Here is a 26083-nt window from a genome sequence, read left to right as displayed (position 1 = left end):
CAATGCATGTGGGCAAGGCTTTCCAGTCACTTGCCACTCTTCACAAGTACAGATATGTTGTGTTGGATATACAACATGCCTCCTAACCTCCTCATCTTTGTAGATCTTAGTTACTTCTACTTCCTCTGGGTGCCCTTTAGTCACTTTCAGATGGCCTAAACCCCTGGAGGCTGCATTGAGCTGATGGATAACTGCAGGTAGAATTCCATGAGACATAGCATTAGCTATCTTCCTCCTCTTTGCAAAAAGAGTGAGTGTCTTCTCTCTAATAGCATCAGCCAAGCAGTGAATAGGTAGATCCTTGTGCTCCTTCATCCAAGCATTCTAACTCTTAGCTAGATTATTGTTGATGTAGTCACATTTGATGTCTATCCTTGCCCACAGCAGGTTGTGATGTTGTTTGAGCTAGTGAAGCACATCTGGACTAGCATCTACTACCTTTTCAAAGAAGTACTTGAACTTGTGTGGTGTATATGCTCTAGCAGTAGGCCACATGTTCTTGGCATAGACATCTCCTGCTCCCTCTGTTCACTGTTAGGGAAAACCTTGGCAATTGCAACTTCAAGGCGCTTACAAGCATCAGTGCAAACAGCTAGCTTGTCCATGGGGCCTATTGCCTTGCTCAGTTGTTCCATAAACCATGTCCAATTTTCCTTTTTCTCAGAGTCAAAAAGTCCAAAGGCCAAGGGGTACATCTAGTTATGCCCATCCAAAGCTTGAGCTACAGGCAGGTGTCCATTTCAAAGTCCATTCAGTGTTGTTGAGTCTATACTAATATAGGGCCTACAACCATTTCTAAAACCATCATTTGCAGCCTTGAAATAGCAAAAAAACATTTTCAAATGAACCTTGTCCTCCACAGTCTCAGTGTCTATCTCCAATATACTCCCAGGTGACCTCATCTCAACCTCTGCCTTGAATCTGTACAACCAATCAAATGAATCATCCCATTTACCAAACAACTTGTTGGCTGCCCTTTGTCTACCATAAACTACAATCTGATATGGGATCTCTATTTAGTACTTAACCTAAAGCTCATCCTATACTGCCTTTGGCCCTATGCTAGGCTTCCTCTTGAGTAAGGGTATGGCCCTCTCTACCACCCAAGCCTATGATGCCATTGAAAACCCAAGGACTCTAGCTCTAGAAGGACAATTGTGAATGCCTTCATTTATTTGCATCTGCAAAATGACATAAGAAGCCTGCATAAGTAAATATTTCATGAAAACATTCACAAGAATATTAAATTAGTTGAATAGCAAAAACAAGAAAATATACCCTGACACTCCCATCATGTTGTGTCCTAGCTCTAATAATCCAAGGGCACCCAAGAGTAGCACAGTGTCCCCTAAACCTTTTCTTGTCAGAATGAGCAGTACCAAGTTCAAACTCCTTTACTATGGCATGCTGCCTCACTGCTAGCCTAAAATCATCCATACTAGGGTAACAAGTCCCGACAGACATGTTAGGATTATCCCTATCCCACCCAAACATTGGCTCTTCTTCTACATTGTCGTCCACTGGAACAACAGATTCACTCATATCTTGTTGCATTTTAGCTATCATTGTAGGGATACATATTGCTTCCCTTGCTGCTTATTTTGCCCTCTCATCTGCTACCTTAAATCCCATTGCTTTATATACTTTGTCCTCATCTACAGCTATAGTAGCATCACCATCATCATTGACATCTGGAAGTATGATCAGATTGGCCCAATCCACTGGCTCTGGTATATCAGTAGGCACAGATGGAGGTGGTGAACTATATGTATCACTAGTGCCCTCTGCATTCTCAGGTACATTAGAACCACTGCCTCCTACATTTCTAGGAATTCCACTACCTTCACCAGTAGTGACACCAGATGCACATCTACACGTAGAACTATCATTACCAGAGTATGCATGTTTACTGACAACGTCAACTACAAGAAAAGCAACCCTTTGTCCCCATTTGTCCTTTACCATTTGCTAAAAATACTCATCCCTTCTCACTCTCCATTCAGAACCACTGTTAGTGTCAACTACCTAGACTAATAGTGTTTGCGATGGCCCCCAGATGATCTTTGTGGCCATCTCATCATGAAATTTCTCTAGAGTATACTGCCCAATTCTATCCAACCACAACTCATGCTCTTGCTCGACCATTTCTACTAGCCCATACTCCCCATCAGTGACATATTTACCAACCTTAACAACTAATCTAAATGCATTGCCAGGATCAATCCTGACAGAATCAATCAACAACAAAACAACCAACAAGTTAGAACAAATATCCTACACGGCATGGTTCTAAACAAGTCTACCATTTCCAGTGCAGTCAAAGATTGAACTTACCAAATGGGGCACCTGCTAGATACCATTGCAAGGAGTAGTACTACATAGCACAGATGGAGAAAAACTGAATCAGATCGATGAACCCTAACCCTAATCCCAAAAACACAGTGCAATGCAAACTGCGGATAGGGCTCGAAGCAGGCACATACCTTTACTCCATCGCAAAAGTGCTTGGGGGCGACTAGGACCTAGCTCTAGGTGGGGGCGGGCGGCAGCGGTGGTGACGGGCAGGCATTGCATGAAGCAGAGAAAGATGGGGGAGGGAGGGAGAGTGGAGTGGGCCAGGCCACGTGGGGGAGGATAAAGACGCTAGGGGTAGGGGAGGTCTTTTTACTTGAGCCTGCTGACTCGAATCTGAGCTGGATAGTGGAGCTGGCATGCCACATGAGTAAAAGTGGTAAATGTGTATCGTTTTTCTCTCTTTGCTGCTAAAAGCGTAGCACCAAACCTAAACTGCTATTTGAGGAGGCACCATCCATTATGATTGTAAAAAGTTAAATATCCTGGGTGAGGGGTGGGCTGGTGGCACCGGTGGCCTCACGGGCACCAGCAATGGCGTCGTGACCTCAGGGAGGGGCACTGTCATGCCAGGAGGAAGCCACTGGTGTGGCCCTACTGGGGGCTGTGCCATAGAGCCTGGGTGCCGTCGGGCCGGCCGTGCACGGAGGTGGCCGCACTCTGTTCCTCCCACAGCGCCACCATGTTAGGAGAGAGGGACAGAGAGAGAGAGGGGAGGCTACAGCGGGGTGGCGTGCGGCGTAGAGCCAGCATCGGGGATCGGTGAGGCCGATGCAAAGGCCTTGTGTGGGGCATTGCGGCCATGCAGCACAGCGACCGGAGGGCGCAGCTGGGACGATCGGAGCACGGTGGGGTTTGTAGGAGCGTTGGATTTTGTTTTTGCTTCCTATTTGGACAGCCCCACCATCTCTGGCTCTATGTAGTGACATGCTTCGCCTCTCTCAGCGCCTCAGTGGTTGGCCTGGGTGGCTTGCCGGTGGATTTGCTTGGCGGCCAGACCTGCTGCCGCATCTGCTCGGCGGGCCACCTCTTCCTGTCCCCTACTGTCGGATCTGATACATGGTTAGCCTTGCTAGCGAATGGACTAGATGGCGATGGCGCATCGCCTCTTCCTCTCCCCGGCGCATCGCCTCTTCCTCTCCCCGGTGCTTTCCTCCCTACCTAGGTGCCAACAAACTAACATGTTTTCTCCCAATTTAGGAAGGTAAATGCAGAACCAGAGCAGGGTGGAAAGGTCAGAGAAATCACCAATCCTAGGTCATTCAGTCTTACGGAAACATGTGAGTTTTTACAAGGGTTAATTGGATCTGTGCCATTATAATTCTCCCATTTTTGAAGCGCACCATTACTATTCGACAAACTACGCCATTGCCATTATAATTTCGCGCTTATTTGAGGCACGCCACTATCTACGCCGAATAGCATCTTGGGGCCACTTTCAGGCGTACAAGAGTGATACATATATTCGTATGGACTGTTTTGCCCTCTAATGAAAGGATAAGGCCGCCCGATGCTCACATCCTCTAGACAATTTGGTCGTCCCCGTTTCCCATTCTTGTTCCTCAATCCCTAACCCTAGAACACCCGCGCCTGTCCCCGTCCTCTGTTCTTCATCGACAACGGCACTCTCCATTGGCTTCTCCCCTCTCCATCACCCGTGCCTTGGTCGTCTTAGGAGATGGCCAGCGGCGTATCGTCCAGCAGGACCTAGTTTGGTGACCTCCCTAGGATCGACTGCCCCAAGTGCAGCCTCAAGGTGATAAGATGCAAGAGCAAGAACAATGATGTGTACTACAAGTTCCCTAACCACTTTCTGGTATGTTGTGCGCTGGCAGCCTTTGTTAGCTTCAATTTTCTATGTTTGTTGGTTTGAGCAAGGTTTTCTGTTGTCGCAAAATGACAACAAGCGTCCATACTATTGATTTGAGGAAGCCTATGTGGAGTACCTATGCTCGAATCACCATGAGTTGATGAATCTAGCTCCTATAGAAGAAGTTCAAGTAGTTGGAGGAGAGGTCCATACCGACCTGAAACTCAAGGTTTGTGAGTTGAAGCTGCAGATGTGTGAGATGAAGGCCCAGCTTGGTCAAGTGATCGTCAAGATCATGGAGGCCAAGGAAGAGATCAAAGAAGAGATAGCTAAGGGAAAGAATTCTCCACTAGTGATTAGTTGTCAGATTATTTAGGTTAGCTGTAAGTTTAGTTGGTAGTATGTTATCTGAACCCTTATCTGAATGTAATTTAGGCACCTTTTATCTGAACCCTTATCTATCAAGCTTTGGTCATGTCATTTAGGTAGCTGTTATCAAAACTCTTGTCTGAATGTGGTTGATATGCACTGGTTAATGAATGTGGCTATCATCGGACATGTTTTTGATGTTTGTGACTGAATGTTTTGCCATTGCATGCCCTCAATAACATACCAGATAAGCAATCATGCAATTAACTAAAATCACCAGATCACATAACAGGTTGGCAATGCCCAAATAACATAACAAGTTGGTTTTGTCCATGCAACATAACATACCAGATGACAAGAGGCACCATTCTAGGTGCAAAGTTCCCAAATTAGTGTTACCTAACATGACTACGCATCATGACTACAAAAGACACATGAGGTGCTACTTTAACAATTCAAAAGAGGCACCATTCCTGTTTGCCCATCAACCAACTCATGTATCAGCAGCCCTTTCATGTCTTTAACTTGACTGTTGAAGTTCTCTGATACATTGTTTGTTAGGTAGTCACATTTGTTGTCCTCTAAGAACCCACACCTATACCAGATCGTATTGTGGTGATCCTGCAAGTATTGAATTGCATCTGGAGCAAAGTCATGTATCTTCTTCATGTGCCACCTGAACAGCCCTTTAGTGTAGCTCCTAACAGCTAGGTACAGATGAGTTATGAAAACATCTCTAGTGTAATGCTTCATGAAGTTGGAATAGAGATGTCTCATGCACTCTCTGTACTCAACCTCAGGAAACACAGCACCCACTGCCTTCTCCAAGCCCTTACATGCATCTGTGTAGATCACTAGATCATGAGGGCTCCCAACAGCCCTTCTCAACTGCTGCATAAACCACTTCCAACTGTCCTCATTTTCACAGTCAAAAATTACATATGCAATGTAATACAACCAATTATGTCCATCAACTCCTATAGCAGATGCCAACTGTCTAGTGTATTTACCAATCAGACTAGATGCATCTACACCAATGAATGGCCTACAGCCAGCTAGAAACCCATCCACACATGGTTTGAGAGCTACAAATATCCTCTTAAACCTTCTTTTCTTGCCTACTTTCTACACATCTATCTCTACAATGCTACTAGGACAAGTTATCTCCATCTGAGCTTTCCAATTAAATAGCATTTTGAATGACTCTGAATATTTACCATGAATTTGCTACAGTGCCAACTGCATGCCTAAATATGCCTTGCTGTACTTGAGCTTTATTCCATAATCTCCCTCAACCTTCTCATTTGTTGCCTTCAGCCCCTTGCTTGGATTCTTATTTAACCAGTCTATTAGTCTATCTGCCACCTAGCTTTGAGAAGCCATTTTGTTTTCAACAAGCTTCGTGGTTGGACAATTGTGCTCTGCTGGTAGAACCTTAATATGGACAAGGCAAGCATGAATAAGTAGTATGCACATCCAAACTAAATTAATACAAAAGGAGCAAGTAGCTACAAGTAGCATGTACCTGTATAGTTTTCTAATCATGAATCCTTGAAGCATGAATGCGCCAAGGACAACCAGGGTGTTTGCACTTTGCAATAAACCTGGTAGGGTCAGTCTTGATGCCACGAGCAAACTCAAATCATGTCTTCACAGCATGGTGCCTCATAGCTTTCTTGAATGCTATTATGTCAGGAAACAAGGCACCCTTCTCTATTCTTGGGTTCTCAGGATCATGGAGGACCCTTATCTCATCAGGATCTGCATCAGTAACCTTTGCCTCAGGAGGTATAGCCCCTTCAACAACAACATTTTCATTGGCATCATTAGTAGGCATAGATGAATCAGCAGTAGCATTCATAGATGGTTGTACGGGTGGAATTGAAATGTACATATGCTCATCATTGACACCAACATATTCTTCTTCATTGTCAAAGATGTCAGGGACTTCTTCTTCAACACCTTTGGATTGTTTACGCTCTGTACTAGTAGGCATTGTTGGATGAGGCTGTGGTTCTGGATCATGATGTTGTGGTGGTTCAGGCTGCATTGGTGGATCAAGTTGTGGTTCTGGATCATTAAGATGTGGTAGGTCTGGTTGCATTTGTGTACAGGCAGGCTTCTTTGATGCATCTATGTCAGGTGGAATCACACACAGGGGTTCTAAATCATCAAACTCATGCTGTTCCCACACAGTATTATCCACTACAACTAAGAGCACTTGGCAATGCATCTCTGACTTAAACATTTCAAACAAGTTTTGGAACTGCACTTCATCTACAAGCATTACATCCTCACCAACAATCTTGTCAAAGAACCAAACTGTGGCCTTCTGGTTAGAGCTCCAACTGACCACACTGGACAGGCTAGAAAGCAGCAAATCAAATGTAATCGTGCCTGCCTCCACAACCCAGTTAACAACCTTTCCCTTACAGTATGATTTTTTCCCATCACTGTCTTTCGTCATAAAGGCTTCAACTTTGATCTCTAACGAAAACATAGACATCCTAGCACAACAGAAATGAGAAGAAAAGCAGTCAAAGCTGAATTGAAACAAGTACGAGCGGAAAACCCTAACAACTTATACTGCATAATCGTCCCAAGTTAGTCCACAGCAACTTCAACCACGAGTTAGCGTTCTACTAAGAGAGAGCATACCTGAATCCGAGGTCGGCGTCTTTCGGCGCCGTCGCTGAAGACGCAGGTGGGATGTCACCGGTCTTCATGGCCACTACAACACTACTGGACCGGCGCCTCAGCGATGTCAACCTTCATGGTTGGAGGATGCCCACTCCGCCTAGTCTTCGCCGGAGACCAAGTGCACCGCCGCAAAGCGCCTCGCCGTCGCCGGTGAACAGGATTTGCGCCGCTGGTGTTCTAGGGTTAGGGATTGGGGAAGCGAGTGGGGAACAGGGACAGCAAATGGACAGAGGACGCGGGCGTCGGTGGCCTTATCCTTTCGGGGGAGGGCAAAAGAGTCCATACGAAAATACGTCTCACTCCGATATGCCTGAAAGTGGCCCCAAGACGTTGTCGGGCGTAGATAGTGGCGTGGCTCAAACAAGTGCGGAATTATAATGGCACTGGAGTAGTTTGTTGAATAGTAATGGTGCGCTTCAAAAACGAAAGAATTATAATGGCACGGATCCAATTAACCTTTTTTACAACCTCCAATTCTCAGTGCGTCTCTGAAATATGTATAGCTGAATTGTTTTCAGCATCCTTGGCTTACCATATACAGCTGTGACCCTGAATATGTGCTCCATGCTTACAATGAATAGTCCTACGATGCTCCACAAGATCTATACCTGATTACTGATAATTGCGTGAATGATATAGTCATATATGCATTAGTGCTTTGCTCAGACTGATTCTGTTTCAGGTGTGCTCTCTATGTTATTGCTTTGCAGTCTAATAAGCGTCACTTCCCTGCAACATAAAATGCATCACTCAATGTCATATTAATCTTGACAAAACCTTCAACTTTATCTTTCGTTGTAATTTATTTTATCTACAATGGCTGAAGTAGTGTGCCCCTAATTTGGTCGTAGCTTATGTTATCCCTGTTTTTAATAGAACCAATATGCTACACATAAAGAATTTCCATTTCCTCAATGTACCAACAAATACAAGTACCAGCCATTTTCCATGGCATGCCAACATATTTCATCATCAGGTGATTATGAGGTGATAGGTTCATTCGTATTTATGATAGCAAACAAACCTTCATTTAATTGCTATCACTTCCTGCCGCAAGAATGATATACATCTGTAACCCAATATTCAGGAAAACATTTCACAATCTATGATTTACACTTCCTGCAACTATATTGGAGGGAAAAAAATTCAGTTTGCTGTACAATATAAAAATCTGCGTGTACTCATCAGCTGTCCACCTAAAATGTAGCTTATATAATATAACGTGGTGGTTCACAGATCACCTAGCGGAATTGAATTTATATGCTTCGCCTATATTACATGGACGACCAAATTGTCTAGAGCACATGAAACTAAATGTATCCCTCTGCTCACTAATATTCTTCTTTACCTCACACCCATTTGGTAATTTGGTTTCGCAGAAAAAATCTGACCATATGCTTTTCGCCTATAGACCTGCTAACAATTTGTCGTCCGCGACTAATTCACATCAGTCTCTCAGGTTTAATGGTGTTGCAGCTTTTAAAATAGCAATGCAGCATGAAATTTGTTTGCGGCATGGTCGATGGAGTGCCTACAAGTGCCAAGGGAGATGGTGTGCAAGCGATGCTATAATATGGTCTCCAACTTTATTACTGTCGTGGATGTATCCGAATAATATTGGCCTTGCTCGTTTCTCTTATAATCCGTACTTTTCAGCTTATTTTTTTCAGCTGAAACAGTATTTTTTTCTTACAACAAATTAGTCGGAACAATGTTTCGGCTTGTTTTTTCAGCGAAGCGAACGGAGCCATTGTTACGGGCACTTTAGCTTTTGCAATGTTTAGTGCAAAGCAATTATTCACTTCCACATCCTTCTCTGTGAGCAATACTGTGGAAATACTACATTTTGTACTCGCAGGGCGCTGATTCTGTGGATCCCTCTGCTTACTACATTTTGAACACCAATTAAGAAAACCAATATCGCTGAAAAAATAAGCCAAAACACCGTTCCACCTTATTTGTTTTGAGAGAAAAACGCTGTTCCGGCTGAAAAAGACGGATTATATGTTGCACCTGCAGTTCCCTAAATACATGACATCTTACTTTGATGAAGCTGATATGTTTACTCTTCTGCCTTCCTGTGGTTTGCACAAAAAATGTATCATGCCAGCATGCCCTCCACTCCATGGGACATCATCGCCAAACAGTTTCCATTTCCAACTGCAGGTGCAACATATATTTAGTGTTCTAGCTTGGATTGTGGGAATACTACATATTAGTAATCTGCAAGCAACACTGGAATATAACCAGCAAATGCTATTCCCGTTCAACACCCCGCGAACGCGGGGGGACTGGCTAGTTTTATATATACTTGTGAGCACAAATCGAGTAAGACTGTCTCCAACAGAGTTGGCAAAACACGAAGTCGACGCAAAATGCATTCTCCACAGTAGTTTTAGGCGAGAGAAACAACCTCCAACAGACGACGCAAATAGAGGATCCATTTTGCGTACCAGGCGATTCGTAATGCAAAAAAACGTCGCCTCTCTCCACGATGCAAATCTCCGGGTGCGCTCCTCTCTTCCTCCTCTTCTTGGCTAGCGGCAGTAGGGGCAGAGGCCGCCCCGTGGGGCTGGAGGACGAGCTCGCCGTGCGGTTGGTGGACTAGCTCGCCGCGGTGAGGCTGGGGCCGGAGCTCGCCCGCACGGTGGCGGCGGGTCCAGATCTCGCCGGGCACAGCGACGCCAGGTCCGAAGTCGCGCGGTGAGGCTGGGGCTGGATCCCGAGCTCGCGCTGTGAAGCTAGCTGGCACGACGACGGCCGCCCCGGACCACGCTCCTCTTCTTCCTTAACGCCGGCAGCCACTCCCTTCTTCCTCAACCTCCTCCTCGGACGACGGTGAGGCGCGGCCGTCGGAGGGCACAGGTAGGTCCACATTCTGGCGGGGTTGCGGGCCAGCGGCGGTGCTGCTGCGCCGGGGCGCTCCGATGGGTCGCGTGGGAACCGGCGGATTTTCCTGCGGCAACCGCCGGAGCGCGTCCGTGCGGCCGCGCCGCAAAGCTGGGGCGGCGCCAGTCCTGCCGCCTGCTGTGCTCCCCTGCCGCGGGGCTGCACCAGGGCGAGGTGCCGGGGAGGGGGAGACGGACGCAGGGGAGGTCGAAGAGGTCGTGGCAGGAGGCAACGGCGAGGAGGGCGGAGTCGGCGGAGCATGCGAGGTGGTTTTTTTTCTGTCTCGAGGGCGAGGAGGGCGGAACCGTGGCCGAGTTTTGCGTCCGTCGTTGGAAATGTGAAGATTTGGGTGCGCGACCTAAATCCACGAATGCGTCGTCTTGTACAAATCGACTTAAACAAGTAGAAACAAGCTAAAGAAAAAGAAGCTTCGCACGCATCTTGCGATACTGCGTGCAAGCTTGCCATGCTTGACGCCGCGCGCATGACGCTGCCATGGCGGGGTCCTCGTCAAGATGGCGTCCAGCAGCAACGACCTCAACAAGATACTCCCCAACGCCGCCATGCGAGCCTTGAGCCTGCGGGCGCGCGGGGTGCCCTGCGTCGTGCTGGACCGCGCCGACTGCATCGCGTCCCTGTGGCAGCGCCGCACCTACGACCGCCTGCGCCTGCACCTGCCGCGCCACTTCTGCGAGCTCCCCGGGATGCCCTTCCCCGACCACTACCCGGAGTACCCCACCAAGCGCCAGTTCGTCGACTACCTCAACGCCTACGCGGAACGCGCGGGCGTCCAGCCGCGGTTCAACCAGGCCGTCACGTCCGCGCGCTACGCCGCCGCCGCGGGGCTCTGGCGGGTGCGCGCCGAGGACGTTAGCGTTGTTGCGGCTGCTGAGGACGCCGCTGCTGCTACGACGACCGAGTACATCGGCCGATGGAGCGTGCACGGCGTGGTGGCTGCCTCGCTGGCGTGCTGCGACGGCGCCACCATAGCGGCACGAGCAGCGACGCGCGGCAGATAGCGGACAGCGCGGTCGGGGTCGGCGGGGCGTGGCCCCCAGCAGTGCGGCCACAGCCCACAGCGCCCACGTGCTGAGGCAGGACGGGTGGAGGGACACAGAGGTGACCGACAAGGGACGAGGTTGCGGCCTCCGGATTCCGGAATGTTCGACGACGAGGAGGTGGCGTCCCCCGCGGTGAACTCCGACGCGGTGCTCGACGCGCTGCTGCTCAAGGCCGACCGGTGCTCCGACTCGCTCCGGCGGGCCGGATGGAGCTCCGAGGACGTGTCGGACGCGCTCGGGCTGGACCTCCGCCGGTGCAAAGAGCGGCCGCGCCCCGCCGTGCGGTTACCGCCAGAGATCCATGTCAATGTCAAGGTTGCATCCTGCATCGATGGATAAGCTCCTGCGAAGGAGAAAAAAAACAACACGGGGTCACGGGCGGTGATTGGATCGTCCACCACAAAACGGGGTCTCCGCATGCAGCATCTTTGCTGCCTCGAGGAGCGTGTTGGCCTGGCCCGTGACGCCGTTCAGCCTACCAAACACCGGCACAATGCAGCCCGCGAGCCTGGCCGAGCTCTCATCTCATCCAGCAGCCTACCAATACGCCCCTTGTTTCCTCCGCCCCGCCCGCATCGACCGGCCGGCCCCCGTCGGCGCGGCCGCCCCAGCACTGGCCAGGCTCATCGCTTCTTGCTCTCCGTCGGCGGCGGCGCTCGGTGCTGGCTGCCCTTGCCCGCGGCGCATCGCCTCTTCCCTTCCGTCGGCGACGGCGGCTCAGCTGGGCACCTGGATCTGGCAGCAGTTCGCGCCCTTGTCCTCCTCCTCCGTCCCGTCGCTGCTCCCCCAGGTCCTCCATATCCTGTCTTATCTTATCCGTCGTGAAGTTCTTCTATTTTTTTTTTCCTTTTACCGACTCTTTAGCTCTTCAGATATACTGCCGCCAACACCAGCTCCAAGCAAACAGGGAAATCATGGTCCTCAAACACCAGCAGGTATAAAAACTCAATTCACACGCTAACAACCTTCGCGTCTATGACCTATAGACACACCTCTTGTACGGCTCCATGGTGGTTTTGGAGCATCAGTGCATGAGTAGGGTCACTACCTGCCAGCCATCAGTACATTCCTCTTTTGGTGCTTCACAATCTTTAAGACTTCCTCGAGCAGCTACGTCAAATACACTCCTGAATTTCTTTTCCCATAGACATGGCCCTGTAAATTTCTTTAGTTACTTCTATGTTGTCTGCAGCAACATTGTGGACGATCTATCTTTTCTTAGGAAATTGTATGGCGTAAAAGTATGCATTTGTAGCCTGTTCATTGTACAAAAGCGTGCGGTGTGTTACCATTAGGTTTATGCTCCATTGGCAGTTCCTTTTGCTCGCCTGCTCATTTTGGACTGCTTAGTTTTTCTGGTGAATATACTCATGCACGTCATGCTTCTTTCAGTCAATGCTGCATCTATGTAGTTTTCACAATCGTTGTGCTGTTATAGACTGCTTAGTCCTTTCTGCCACCACGCAGTCTGTTAATTTTAGCTCTTCTGCTCCGTTGGCTGCTCCTTTTGGTCAGCTGCTCGTTTTAGACTGCTTAGTCCTTCTAGTGGATATGCTCGTGGATGCTATGCTCTTTTTCAGCCAATGCTAAAACTATGTACTTTCTAGAATCATTGTGCTATGTTCGGGTTCATGGTCGCCTCCGCTACGCGTGTGGATCATTGCCGCCCCAACTGTTTTGTTTTTACCAGTTTAGCTCATCTTCCTGCAGATGTGTTTATGCTTGGCATGGTCCATGTCTGTTGCCTCCTCTTTGTGCTGGTGAACTGTTGCAACGACGTCACTGTTCTTACGGCGCAGTGGGCTAGAGGTAATGTTCCGCAGTCTTGTATGCATCTAATGTTTCAGCCTTTGATATTGTTGCGTCCTCTTCTGACTTCGTTGTGTGCAACATATGTTCTATCTTCCTAATTGTTTGTGTACCAGGACATACCGATGGATTCATTTAACCTTTTTTTTTCTTTTGTTCCTTAATAAATACAAGACAGCAGTGTTAGTTGATCTCCACCGATAGACCCGACGGCCTATTGGGCCCTTATCTCTGCGCCCTGATCGGGGGTATCCAACCATAACTGGTTGGTGGACCCCTGTCGTACAGCACATATATATAGAGGAGTGGGGAACTGAGCTCAGCTCACGAGGTTGAACGGAGCCGTCATCCCACCTACAGAAAACTCTAATCCGATCCTAAAGTAGTGCTGCCAGCAACGGGATGAGCCCGCCACCACCGCCGTCGCCTCTGCAGGGCCACCGGACCACTGCAGTACCACTGGACATCACCTCCTCGCCACTACGACGTCTACTACACCGCGGCATCGGCGTCCACGCTTGCCGATGCGCCTCAACAGAGAAAGACGAGGAGCCTTCCCAGATCTACGGGTCACACAGAGAGGTAATCATCGATCCTAACAATGGTATCAGAGCTAGGTTGCCTCTGTGTAACCCTAACCCTAACCGAGTAAAAGAAAAGGGAAAGGACCGGGGGTGGCGGACGTCACTGGAACCCCGGTCACCACCGCCACCGCGTGGGGAAAGAAGTCGCACCGTTCGACGACGCACGGCAAAGAACAGAAAAGATCAAATCCAGTTCGGATCTGACAAGAAAGAGGGTTTTTCCCAACTCTAACCCTAACTCGCGTGAGAAAGAAGAAGAGTGGGTTCGGATTTGGCCGAACCCTAAGACCTAACCCTAGATCCCCTTTTTCGGGTGAACAACTAAAAAGAAAAAGAAATAAAAAAGAAAATGAAACCCTAACCCTAGATCCATTTGGATGAACTCCGAAAAGAAAAGACAAAAGCAAATCAGAGAAAGGGGAAAGGGGGAGGGTCGGATACCGAACCCTAACCCTAGATCTAAACCCTAATCCCCAACACTCAATGGTTCGGATAAGAGGAAAACAGATCCAAATCAAAGAGGGGGAAAAGGGGAAGAGAACGAACTCGCCGTGCACCGCGCTGCCGACATCGCCGTCGCGCGGGAAAAGAAGACCAAGCCGGGGAAGATTTTTCGTCAGGCTCGGCCAAGGGGGCGCCACTGCCAGGCCGCTCGACGGCGGCGTGCTCACCCGTCGGGGAGCACGCATGCCGGCGAGGGGGTCGGCGACGGCGCCATGGCACTCGCTCCACCGCCCGCTCGCTCGCCGTCTCGCTCTCGGTCACTCGGTTGCGCTGCGGCTGAGAAAGGAATAGAGAGAGGGCGAAGAGAGAGAGCAGCTGAGAGACTGAGCTAGGGTTCGCACCGGCTGCGGCGTCGGTGGGTTTTTATACCGCCCGAAACAAGCGCTCGGCCGTCGGATCAAAATCAATGGCACAAATCAGATCGGGCCGTCGCCGGCCCAGGCGAGCGAGCGCGCGAGGCTAGATTCCTGGCCCAGGCCCAGGTTGCGGCCTGAGCGTGGGGGGAGCGCGCGGACGTGGGCCATGGGCCGCTTTGCCGGTTGGGCCGAAAACAGTGAAAGAATCCAGATCAGTTTTTAATTTTTCCTTTTCCAGTAATTGCTAATTTCTGGAAAATGAAAAATAGCTCAAAAGAAAAATAGAAAAAGTATTTTTCTGTGTGGGTAAAATTCAAGAAATTGAGTATATGTTTTCCGCTGCTAAAGAAAAAGTATATTCTCCAGTGTTTTTGAATCGACGTGATATTTAACTGGAGAAAAGAAAAGTTTTCCCAGTAAATCTTTATTTCCTAGAAATTGATTAATGGATTAAAGGAAATCGAAAATACAGTTTTCCCTGTGGGTAAAATTCAAGAAAAAGAGAATTTTTCCACAGCTAAAGTAAAGTTGTTGATTCTCTAGTTATTTTGAACCAATGTGGTATTTAATTAGAGAAAAAGAGATTTTTTCTGCTGCTAAAGAAAATGTTGATTCTCTAGTTATTTTGAACCAATGTGGTATTTAATTGAAGAAAAAGAGATTTTTTCCGCTGCTAAAGAAAATGTTGATTCTCCAGTTATTTTGAACCAATGTAGTATTTAATTGGAGAAAAAGAGATTTTTTCCGCTGCTAAAGAAAATGTTGATTCTCCAGTTATTTTGAACCAATGTGGTATTTAATTGGAGAAAAAGAGATTTGACATGATTATGATGTTGTTATTTTTTGACCAACGTTGTTAATAACAATATCATAATTTTAATGATTTATGCATTAATTCTACTTCTGCCCAACGGTGATGTAGAATTAGTGTATAAGAAAAGTTGATAATTTTAATGATTTATGCATTAATTCTACTTCTGTCTAATGGTGATGTAGAATTAGTGTATGAGGACAGTTGTAAAAGTTAATGATTTATGCATTAATTCTATTTCTGTTTAACAATGATGTAGAATTAGTGTATAAGAATAGTTGTATATTTTGATTTTGACCAACGTTGGAATCAAGGCATGCAAATGGTGTTATTTTTATGATAAGAAAAGTTTTGACCTAGTTTTCATCTTGTCTAAGGTGGACTGGGTAGTCACCTCACTATGTTCCACTGAGTTTGTGGCACCGGTGAGGGAGACAAAAGAGAATGATGCCACTTGGGTAACTAAAGAGAGGGATTTTGAATTCCAAAAGATAGTCCTATGACTTTTGTGCATAGGAAGTGGGTCACTGCCAACAAAAAATGTTTTGGCTGTGATAAAGAAAATGATTAAACCTGTAATTGTAGGCTCAATCTCAGAGTGTGACACAGTCACCGAGTACCTCGATAGAATAAAGAGTCAGTTCACTGGCTCTTCAAAGACATGCTACCCAGCTGATAAAGCAGCTGGTGACAGAGTGTTACTCTGGAAATGGTGGCATAAGAGAGCTCACGATGCATTGTCGAAATTATGGCACTGTCGTTTAGGCCATATTTCGAGGGAGAGAATAGAAAGACAAGTTAAGAATGATATTCTTCCTCCATTAGAGCTCTCAAATTAAGAACAATGTAGGAAATGCATAAAAGGAAAGTATGTAAAAAAGATTAAGAAAGATGACAAACGAAGCGTAGGAATTTTATAGATTATTCACACAGACATCTGTGGTCAACTTTCCTGTAAAGAGTGTGGATGGTTATGATCCGTTCATAACATTCACAGATGATTACTCCCATTATGGCTGTATTTATCCAATCAAAGAAAGAACAGAAATATTGGATAAATTTAAGATATTAAAGATTACGATAGTCAGGTCTGACTGTGGAGGAGTACTACGGTTGGTATACCCTAAAAGAATGGCATAGTAGCCCAGTATTCTATACCGGGTGAACCTCAGTAGAATAGAGTAGCTAAAAGAATCAATCGTATCTTGATGGATATGGTGGGCAGTATGATAAGTTACTCCACCTTACAGTTGAGCCTGTGGATGAAGGCGTTAAAAACCCCATTCATATTCTCAAAAGAGTACCAAGTAAGTCGGTGCCCAAAACACCATATAAGTTGTGGACAGAAAGTGTACCCTCACTAAACCACTTGCGTGTGTGTGGAGGAGCCCTGCTGAGGCTAAAGTATTTAACCAAAATATTGGGAAGTTAGATTCCAAAATAGTAAGGTGTCATTTCTTTGGCTACCCAGAAAAGTCAAAAGGTTTTCGTTTTCTACTGTCTAGAGAGACATACAAAGTTTGTGAAAACGAGACACGCTGTCTTCCTAGAGGACGAATTGATGAGGGAGAGCATGTTAGCTCGAGAAATTGACCTTAAAGTGAAGCGGGTGTAAGCGCCCACTCCAATAATTCATGAGCCAATTTTCTCACTACCTGCTATAGCTGCACCGATAGTGCTAGATACTGTGGTGTCAGCACCTGTTGTTATCCCACCTATGGCAACAATGAATGACGATAAGGAACCTATTCTTTAGGATTCTATAGAACCTATTGTCACACATGAGGGGGAGCAACAACAGCCTCAAACAGAAGATGTGCCAAAAGTGGAGGCCCCTAGAAGGTCTCAAAGAGTTAGAAAATCAGTTATTCCTGCTGATTATGAAGTGTACAACACTGAGAAATTTCAAATGGATGATGATCCCACCCCATTTGAAGAAGCCATGAGAAGTGATCATTCATCAAAGTGGCTTGAGGCCATGGAAGATGAAATGAAATCAATGAATACCAATATAGTTTGGGACTTGGAAATAATTTCTAAAGGAGCCAAAACAGTAAGCTGTAAAATGGGTCTACAAAACAAAACTTGACTCTCAAGGGAATATAGAGGAATATAAAGCGTGACTTATGGCAAAAGGCTTTATGCAAAGAGAAGGGATTGATTACAATGAGACCTTTTCTCCAGTCTCATGTAAGGATTCCTTCAGAATCATAATAGCATTAGTAGCACATTACGATTTAGAATTACATCAGATGGATGTAAAGACGGCATTTCTCAATGGAGACTTGGAGGAAAATATTTACATGGCACAACCGAAAGGTTTTGTCATGGAAAGAAAGAATGAATGTGATGCCGCCTAAAGAAATCCATTTATGGATTAAAACAAGCTTCAAGACAGTGGTACTTGAAGTTTGATCAGACAATAAAGAATTTTGGGTTTAAAGAGAATGTAGAGGACAATTGTGTCAATACAAAGTTTAAGAATGGGAAGTTTATCTTCCTTGTCCTGTATGTAGATGATATCTTACTTGCTAGTAGTGATGTCAGTCTACTACTGGAGACAAAGAAATTTGATATGAAAGATCTTGACAAAGCCTCGTTTGTTCTAGGGATCGAGATTCACCGAGATAGAAGAAAAATGGTATAAGGACTGTCACAAAAGGCATACATGGAAAAGATCTTAAAGAAATTTAGTATGCACAAATGTAGTCCCTCACCTGCTCCTATAGTCAAGAGCGATAGATATGGGGATTTTCAATGCCCTAGGAACCAATATGAGCTCAATCGATAAAGTGAAAGTGGTTCCATATGCTTCAGTTGTCGGAAGCTTACAACATGCTCAAGTATGTACGCGCCCTGACTTGGCATTTGTTACCGGGTTTTACTTGGCAGATTCCAGAGCAATTCTGGAATAGAACACTGAAATTAGTAAAGAAAATCTTGCATTATTTGCAAGGAATGAAAGACCTCATGATGACATATAGAAGATCTGATTCACTCCACATGGTGGGATATTCAGATTCTGATTATGTGAGAGTGAATGCATATCCAGACGTGGATTTTCTATCATCTCGCAAAGGGGAGCTATTTCATGAAAAAGCTCAAAGCAAACTATCACTACATCGTCCACAATGTATGACAGTTTGTAGTGTGTTATGAGGCAACGGGCAGGTAAACTGACTAAAGAAGTTCATACCCGGTTTGAAGGTGGTTGACGACATCTATAGACCACTTAAGTCAAGTGGTGCTGCCAAACATATTGATATAGAGTATTATGTTGTGAAAGATAAAGTCCGGGATCAAGTCATAAGTCTTGAGCATATAAGTATCGAAAAGATGCTCGCGGATCCACTTACAAAAGGCTCACCACCCAACATGTTCAGAGAACATGGTGTTCAGAGAACATGTAGCTAGCATAGGTTTAAGGGGAAGCCTAAAATTCCTGGACAAAAGAAGGCCCAAAGATAAGTATCTATTTCAGAACAGAGTAGTGTGTTGTAGCTGTTAAGTCTATTAGCAATGGACCGTGACGATGAGACATGCTCTATGCGCTAATCTGTAATGGAATGAACAAAAGTAAATGATATAAAATTGAAAGATGGAATGAGATCAAGGGGGAGAATGTTAGTTGATCTCCACCGATAGGTCCAACGGCCTATTGGGCCCTTGCCTCTGCGCCCTGATCGGAGGCGTCCAACTCTAACTGGTTGGTGGGCCCCTGTCGCACAGCACATATATATAAAGGAGTGGGGAACTAGGCTCAGCTCACGAGGTTGAACGGAGCCGCCATCCCACCTACAGAAAACTCTAATCCGATCCTAAAGTAGTGCTGCCAGCGACGGGATAAGCCCGCCACCACCGCCGTCGCCTCTGCAGGGTCACCGGACCACTGCAGTACCACTGCACATCACCTCCTCGCCACTACGACGTCTACTACACCGTGGCATCGACGTCCACGCTTGCCGATGCGCCTCAACAGAGAAAGACGAGGAGCCTTCCCAGATCTACAGGTCACACAGAGAGGTAATCATCGATCCTAACAAGCAGAACACCTATTTTTTTTATCCTTTTCGTCTTCATGCTCAGACTAGCTGCTCTTAACGTGCTTTTGTATCCAGGTGCTATTTTGTGTTCTTATATGCACTTTGTGTTGAAGCCATCACTGGCCACTCTGTCAGTTATCCACCCAAATAAGACATTTAACGTGCCTATGTTGCTTTGTTTCCTTTTGTTCCTTACAAATGCGGCTGTGAGCCTATTCATTCCTCCTCCTTGTTATCTGCATTTTGGGTTAGCCTCACGCAGTTTTGGCACTGTTTGTTTGTGCCGTTCCCTGTCAGATATCCATTGCTGGGTGATTCGTACCGCTTCCATTGCTGGATCCTCTTCTTGCTGATGAACTGTTGCGACAACATCTCCCCTCTTACGGCACGGTGATCTCCAGGTAATGTTTCGTACTCTTATTGTGTGCTCTTATTACTTCATTGTGCACATTACATGTTCTATCTTCTTAGTTATTTGTGTAGCAGAAGATACTAACGGACTCATTTTATTAGTTTCCCCTTTTGTTCCTTTAAAAAAAAACAGAAAACCATCTTTTCCCCTCCCTTTTCGTCTTTGTTTCGTATTGCCTTCGCGCTATTTTTTACCTGTGCCTTTCTGTTACTTGCTACCATATATAAGCTCGCATCCTTTGCTTTCTAGGTGCCTTTCGGGGCTTGTTATTTTATTTTCTGTGCCAGGTTCTATAGTTACTGTGTGCTCAGCTTCTCAGCAATGTTTGTTGTTCATGTGTCTTATCTATCCATTCTGCGAGTAGTGGTACAGCGTTGTCAGCTTCCATATGTTTCGCTTGTACATGAGGTCCCCGACGACGGTACTGACCTATATGGCATTGAGGTTGACCTGCCTTCATTGTCTCCACAACGTGTGCCACACCGGCTTTTTTTTTTGGTCAGGTTCACATCTCGGTTGCTCTGCCACCAATGAAGATGCTTCTTTTCAGGCACTCAGTTGTCTACAGGCTATATATGGTTTCACCATAGTAGACTATAGTTCCTGAGAATTGGTTCTGTGCAGGCAGCTTATGAGGCGCCTATTTTCGGTTGCCAATAGAGGCGCACACATTTCGCGCATGGTTGTTACAGCTTCGCAGTATGGGTTACCAAATAGTTTAACCATGCTTACCTCAGGGGAGGAGTTGCTGCAGGAGATTGACTGTATTAGCAATCCTTTCTGAGGTTTGCTATGTTCAGCCTGTTGCTCGTGTGCTATTTGTTATTGTTTGCGGGATTTCACGGCAAAATTATGCTGCGCCGATCACAAAAAAAAAAAAAAGCTGCACACCTGCCTTGTTTTCCAACACAATCTCCCTTTACATTACTGTATCTGTGCTTTTGTTTGGGGCCTTTCCTCTCTCTTGTCTCCTTGTTTTTATTGCGTCATTAGTGTCCACAGCAGTGAGCTCTTGCGCCCTCATGGATGCAACTATTCAGGGAGATACGTCGGGATCATGTACGTGGTACCAAAAAAGCTTCTGCTTTTGCCTGCCATTTTTTACAGCCTTGTTTATTTGATGGAATCCCCTTTTTCCTTATGCATGTTGTATGTATGGGCACGACTGTTGTCAAATACAATCTGCTTACAGCTGCTTCGGTGTCGGTGTCGGCGCCTGAGGCAGGATCTTCTATACCAGGACATAAAAGAGGCTGTATGTTGCTTGTCTGCGTTCTTCACGTTGCAACCTCTGTTTTAGACTGCCTCTATTCTCTTCTTATCTCATCCATTCTTGTGCCAGATGTCCCTGCCCGCCATGTTGTTTCCACTCCTCGTGCTACTGGATGTCGCCGGAAACGGAAACAAAAATTAAATCAGTGTTGCTTGGCTCAAAGAGGTACTAGATTGTTAAGTTGGCCCTTATCTATGCGTGCTACATGGCATAGCTATTGGCGGCTTTTCTATTCCGTGGCCCTTTTCTTTTGCCTTCCACCTATCTCCTCTACTTGCTGATGTAGCTATACAATCAGGAAATTCTGCCGCTGGTTCGATAGATTCCAGATGCAGACTGCTTACAGCTGCTTCGGTGTCGGTATCGGTGCCTGAGGCAGGATCTTCTATACTAGGACATAAAAGAGGCTGTCAGCCTGTTCGCTTGTTGGTTTTAGCCAGCCCAAACCAGCCAGCCAACAATGTTTTTCTCTCACAACAAACCAGCACCAGCCAGTCCAAACCAGCCCAGAAACTAATCAGTCTGCGTTCTTCACGTCGCAATCAGGAAATTCTGCCGCTGGTTCGATAGATTCCAGATGCGTACATTTCGACGAGCCCTTCATAGAAGCACTAAAAGGTATACTTTCCTTGGTTTCCGTAAGCCTTTCCCAGTCTATGAAACGAAACCCGGTGTTTCCTGCTTTTCGGGCACTGCATTCTTGTTAGCACAGCATAGTTTACATCCTGACACCTTTCCCATGTCTGCAGCATCATATCCAGGAAGATCATACCATGGCTCACCGGATTTGCAATTCCCCTACTGCCATGCTGTCTTCTGGTACAGCGAAAGGGTTAAGCGTGAATCATCATACCGTGCAAGAAAGGTGGTTTATAACGGTTGCTGTAAAGGCGGGAAAGTCTCTACCACCGTTTCTACCACGCCCAGAACCTTTGACCTCATTGGCAAGGTTTGATGGCGATGCAAGGTCCAACGAATTCATGAGAAACATTAGGCAGTATAATTGCCTCTTCGCTTTCACATCGATGGGAGCAAACATAGACCGTTCAATGAATGATGGACATGGTCCTCCCGTGTTCAAGATATGCGGTCAGATTCATCATCGTATTGGCTCTTTGCTCCCACCAGACGGCAGGCCTCCAAAGTTCTTACAGCTATATATATACGACATGTCTAATGAAATCAACAATAGGATAAGATCGTTAAACCGAGAAGAGGCATCCCAGGCAAACAGATTGTTAAACCGAGAAGAGGCATCCCAGGCAAACTTAGATCCATCTATAGTCCAGTCCCTTGTGCACATGCTTGATGGACATAATCCTTTTGCCAGACAGCTTAGGATTGCAAGAGACAGGCGGCAAGATTATGGTGACCAAGAATTGATAATCAGAAATGTAGGAGCCAGAGAGGGAGATCCAGTTCAGTATAACTTGCCGACTACCGATCAGCTTGCTATGCTTGTTGTGGGGGATTTCTCCTTAGACACGTTTCAGCGTGACATAATCATAGAAACACGGTCCGGTGAGCTTAAACAAATATCTGCTCTCCATCCTGCTTTCATGGCCTTACAGTATCCCTTGTTATTCCCATTTGGTGAGTGTGGGTTCCAGGTGGGTGTCCTATACCAGGGTGCTAGACCTACGAACAGAAAAGCACGCATCAAGGTCACTATGCAGGACTACTTTCGCTACATGTTTCACTATAGACAGAACCAACCCAATCCATATCTTTGTTGTGGAGCCTTGTCGAACCAGGCTAAGGTCGATGCTCGGGCCTGTATCGACGAAAGCAGGCTATGGTACATACTTGATAACCAAAAGGATATCTGTATGGAAAGCATCCAAAGTATATCCGATGCTGTTAACCGTGGTTGCATAGATGGCAATGAAATGGGCAAGCTGACTGTGCTGCCTCCATCATTCACAGGTGGTCGGCGCTACATGATTCAGAATTATCATGATGCAATAGCTATATGCAGAGAGTATGGCCCGCCCGATTTCTTTGTCACTTTTACGTGCAATCCTAAATGGCTAGAAATTGTTGAAGGTATCCTTGAAGCAGGGCAGAGACCAACTGATAGAACCGATATTATTGTTACAGTCTTTAATATGAAGCTTGAAGAACTCTTAGATGATATACGAAAAGGACACGCTTTTGGTCCGTGCGATGCAGGTATTGTCATCAAACTCTACATGCAAATTGTTCAGTAATGACAGGCCTATCTATTCCTTGTTCATCCAGTCATGCTGTTTTCATGCTTCTGTGGATCTTGACTGCCTTCTTCAATTTACAGTTCTCCATACTGTTGAATTCCAAAAACGTGGCCTTCCACATGGACATATCATTTTATGGACCTCCACTGATACATTGCAGCTGACTCCAACATTAATTGATTCTTTTGTGAGCGCCCAGATACCTGACCCAAAGATTGATCCACTGGGCTATGCTCTTGTGTCCGAACACATGGTTCATGGCCCATGTGGAAAATACAACGTTAGCTGTCCCTGTATGAAGAATGGAAAATGTTCCAAGTTTTTCCCAAAACGCTACCAAGAAGAAACATGCGTCGATGCGGACGGCTTTGCTATATACAAGTGTTGCCAAAACGATTTATACATCGACAAAGGAGGCCTCCAGCTGGATAATAAGTGGGTTGTTCCACACAACATTTCGTTGCTGAAAAAATACCAGGCTCACATCAATGTTGAATGGTGCAACAAAACAACCTTCGTAAATTACCTCTTCAAATATGTGACCAAAGGTGCAGATTGTAGCAAAGTGTACCTCCAAAGAGTTAGGAACGCGGAAGATACTCCATATGACAAGGAAACTGAAACTGTCAATGAAATAAAGGAGTACTTAGATTGTCGCTACATCTGTGAGCAAGACACTTGTTGGCGTGTATTTGGATTCGACATTCACAGGCACTATCCTTCTGTTGAGAGGATGCCCGTTCATTTGCCCAACGACAACTTCATCACGTTTAGTGCCAAGGCCAAGATGGATAGGGTTCTGTCACAGGAATTTTTACGCAAAACAATGCTTACTGAATGGTTCATAGCTAACCAACTACATCCTGAGGCTAGAGAGCTTACTTACTGTCAGTTCCCTTCTAAATGGAGATGGGAAGCAAAATCAAGGTCATGGGAAAAACGTTGCCACCACCGTCCCAAAATATGCCGCCTAGGTTATGTGCACCCCTCTGCAGTGGAACGTTTTTACCTTAGGATGCTCCTGCTGGTGGTCAAAGGAGCACTCAGTTTCACAGACCTCAGATATCACAACGGTATTCAACATCCTACATTTAAAGAGGCCTGTAGATCTCGTGGCCTCCTTGGCGATGATCAGGAGTGGTACAATGCTTTTGATGAGGCTGCGGCTGGGGCTACGTCAGCACAGCTGCAGAATCTATTTGTGACTATGATCCTTTTTTGTGAAGTTGGAGATGAATATGCCTTCTTTGAAAAAGTCTGGCGCCTCTTGGCTGATGACATTCAATATCAGTTTAGGGATATAGTAGGTCACAAGAATTACCAGATGCTTGACAGTCATATTAGAGACTACTTGCTCGATGAATTGTCAACAATATTTGCCAAAAGTGGTTCTAAGTAGGTCACAAGAATTACCAGATGCTTGACAGTCATATTAGAGACTACTTGCTCGATGAATTGTCAACAATATTTGCCAAAAGTGGTTCTAGCATTCGTGACTTCAACCTGCCACAAAAAACCAGCTCCAGTTATTCTTTATCTACAAACCATCTCATTGATGAAGAGCTGTCATACCATTCTGTTCAGTTGTTGCATGAGACCAGCCTGTCATCCACTCTGAATTCTGACCAACTTCGGGCCTTCAACTGTATAATTGACAGGGTGCACAACAATAAGCCCGGTTTTTTCTTTGTCTCTGGTTATGGAGGCACAGGAAAGACCTATCTATGGACATGTATAGTCACCCATCTAAGAGCGCTAAGAAAGATTGTTCTTACTGTTGCCTCTTCGGGAATAGCTTCTCTGCTGCTGCTGGGGGGTGTGTGTGTGTGTGTGGGTGGGGGGTGGGGGGGGGGGGGGGGGGGGGGGGGGGGGGCGCACAGCTCATTCCCGTTTCAAAATTCCGTGTGATCTAGACGATGCTACAGTTTGTGACATTAAAAGAGGGTCCATGCTGGCAGAGCTAATAGAGGCAACATCACTGATAATATGGGATGAAGCTCTAATGACTAATAGAAGAGCTTTTGAAGCTTTGGATAGGACTCTTCGCGATGTGCAGTCTACTCATTTCCCAGATGCTGCTGCTGTACCGTTTGGTGGAAAGGTTGTAGTGCTCGGTGGTGATGGCAGATACTACCTGTTATTGAAGGTGGGAGTCAAGCAGAAATTGTAAATTCGGCTATAGTTAACTCCAGTCTCTGGTCCGCTGTTACAGTTCTGCACTTAACAGAGAATATGCGTCTGTCATCATCGAGCGAAGGTTTAGATGCCCAGAAAGATTTAGCTGATTTTAGCAAATGGATATTAGATGTCGGTGAAGGCAATATAGAGGCTGTGGCAAAGGAAGGGGAAACTGAAGCTTCATGGATTAGGATACCAGATGATTTACTTCTTATGACTGAAGATGATAAGTTATCTTGCATAGTTGATTCTATTTACCCAGATTTGCAGATACATTATTGGAACGAAGCGTATCTTAGAGAGCGAGCTATTTTAACACCTACAAATGATGTAGCAGCGGCAGTCAATGACCACATTGTGTCTTTATTACCAGAGACACAAGAAGAGTACCTCAGTGCTGATAGCGTATCAAAGTCCACAGGTGGCCACAAATCTTATGATTTATTATATCCTGTTGAATTCTTGAATTCCTTAAATGGAAACAATTTCCCACCCACAGATTACTTCTGAAAAAGGGTGTACCAGTGATGTTACTGCGTAACTTGAACCAGTCTGATGGTCTGTGCAATGGCACAAGGCTTACCATTACAGCCCTAGGAGACAAGATCATAGAGGCAAAAATCATGACTGGAACTCATGCAGGCGAAAATGTCCTTATACCTCGGATTTCTTTGACTCTAAAAAATACAAAGTGGCCATTTGTTCTTGAGAGGCGTCAA

General features: G+C 46.0%; 4 protein-coding genes across 4 annotated transcripts; all 4 read left to right on the top strand.

Annotated features, from left to right (window-relative positions):
- Positions 1-11589: 11589 nt before the first annotated feature.
- On the top strand, positions 11590-13201 carry LOC136527110 (uncharacterized). The gene is made up of 3 exons (XM_066519729.1): positions 11590-11971; positions 12054-12116; positions 12892-13201. Exons 1-3 carry the CDS (start codon positions 11675-11677, stop codon positions 12943-12945), a joined length of 414 nt encoding a protein of 137 aa, XP_066375826.1. The 5' UTR covers positions 11590-11674; the 3' UTR covers positions 12946-13201.
- A 2889-nt stretch (positions 13202-16090) lies between these two features.
- On the top strand, positions 16091-23940 carry LOC136529269 (uncharacterized). Its single transcript, XM_066522355.1, has 8 exons — positions 16091-19268; positions 19586-19689; positions 20706-20759; positions 20893-20955; positions 21043-21138; positions 21520-21591; positions 21723-23145; positions 23267-23940. Exons 3-7 carry the CDS (start codon positions 20723-20725, stop codon positions 21926-21928), a joined length of 474 nt encoding a protein of 157 aa, XP_066378452.1. The 5' UTR covers positions 16091-19268; positions 19586-19689; positions 20706-20722; the 3' UTR covers positions 21929-23145; positions 23267-23940.
- On the top strand, positions 22803-24585 carry LOC136525800 (uncharacterized). Its single transcript, XM_066518665.1, has 2 exons — positions 22803-23145; positions 23267-24585. Exons 1-2 carry the CDS (start codon positions 22803-22805, stop codon positions 24583-24585), a joined length of 1662 nt encoding a protein of 553 aa, XP_066374762.1.
- A 17-nt stretch (positions 24586-24602) lies between these two features.
- Positions 24603-25874, top strand: LOC136525799 (uncharacterized). Its single transcript, XM_066518664.1, has 3 exons — positions 24603-25002; positions 25112-25303; positions 25399-25874. Exons 1-3 carry the CDS (start codon positions 24603-24605, stop codon positions 25872-25874), a joined length of 1068 nt encoding a protein of 355 aa, XP_066374761.1.
- Positions 25875-26083: the final 209 nt, after the last annotated feature.

The sequence above is a fragment of the Miscanthus floridulus genome, chromosome 19 (genome assembly GCF_019320115.1).
Source record: "Miscanthus floridulus cultivar M001 chromosome 19, ASM1932011v1, whole genome shotgun sequence".
Classification (NCBI taxonomy): domain Eukaryota; kingdom Viridiplantae; phylum Streptophyta; class Magnoliopsida; order Poales; family Poaceae; genus Miscanthus; species Miscanthus floridulus.
Note: the sequence above shows the minus strand (reverse complement) of the source record. Positions and strands in the feature narration are given on the sequence as shown.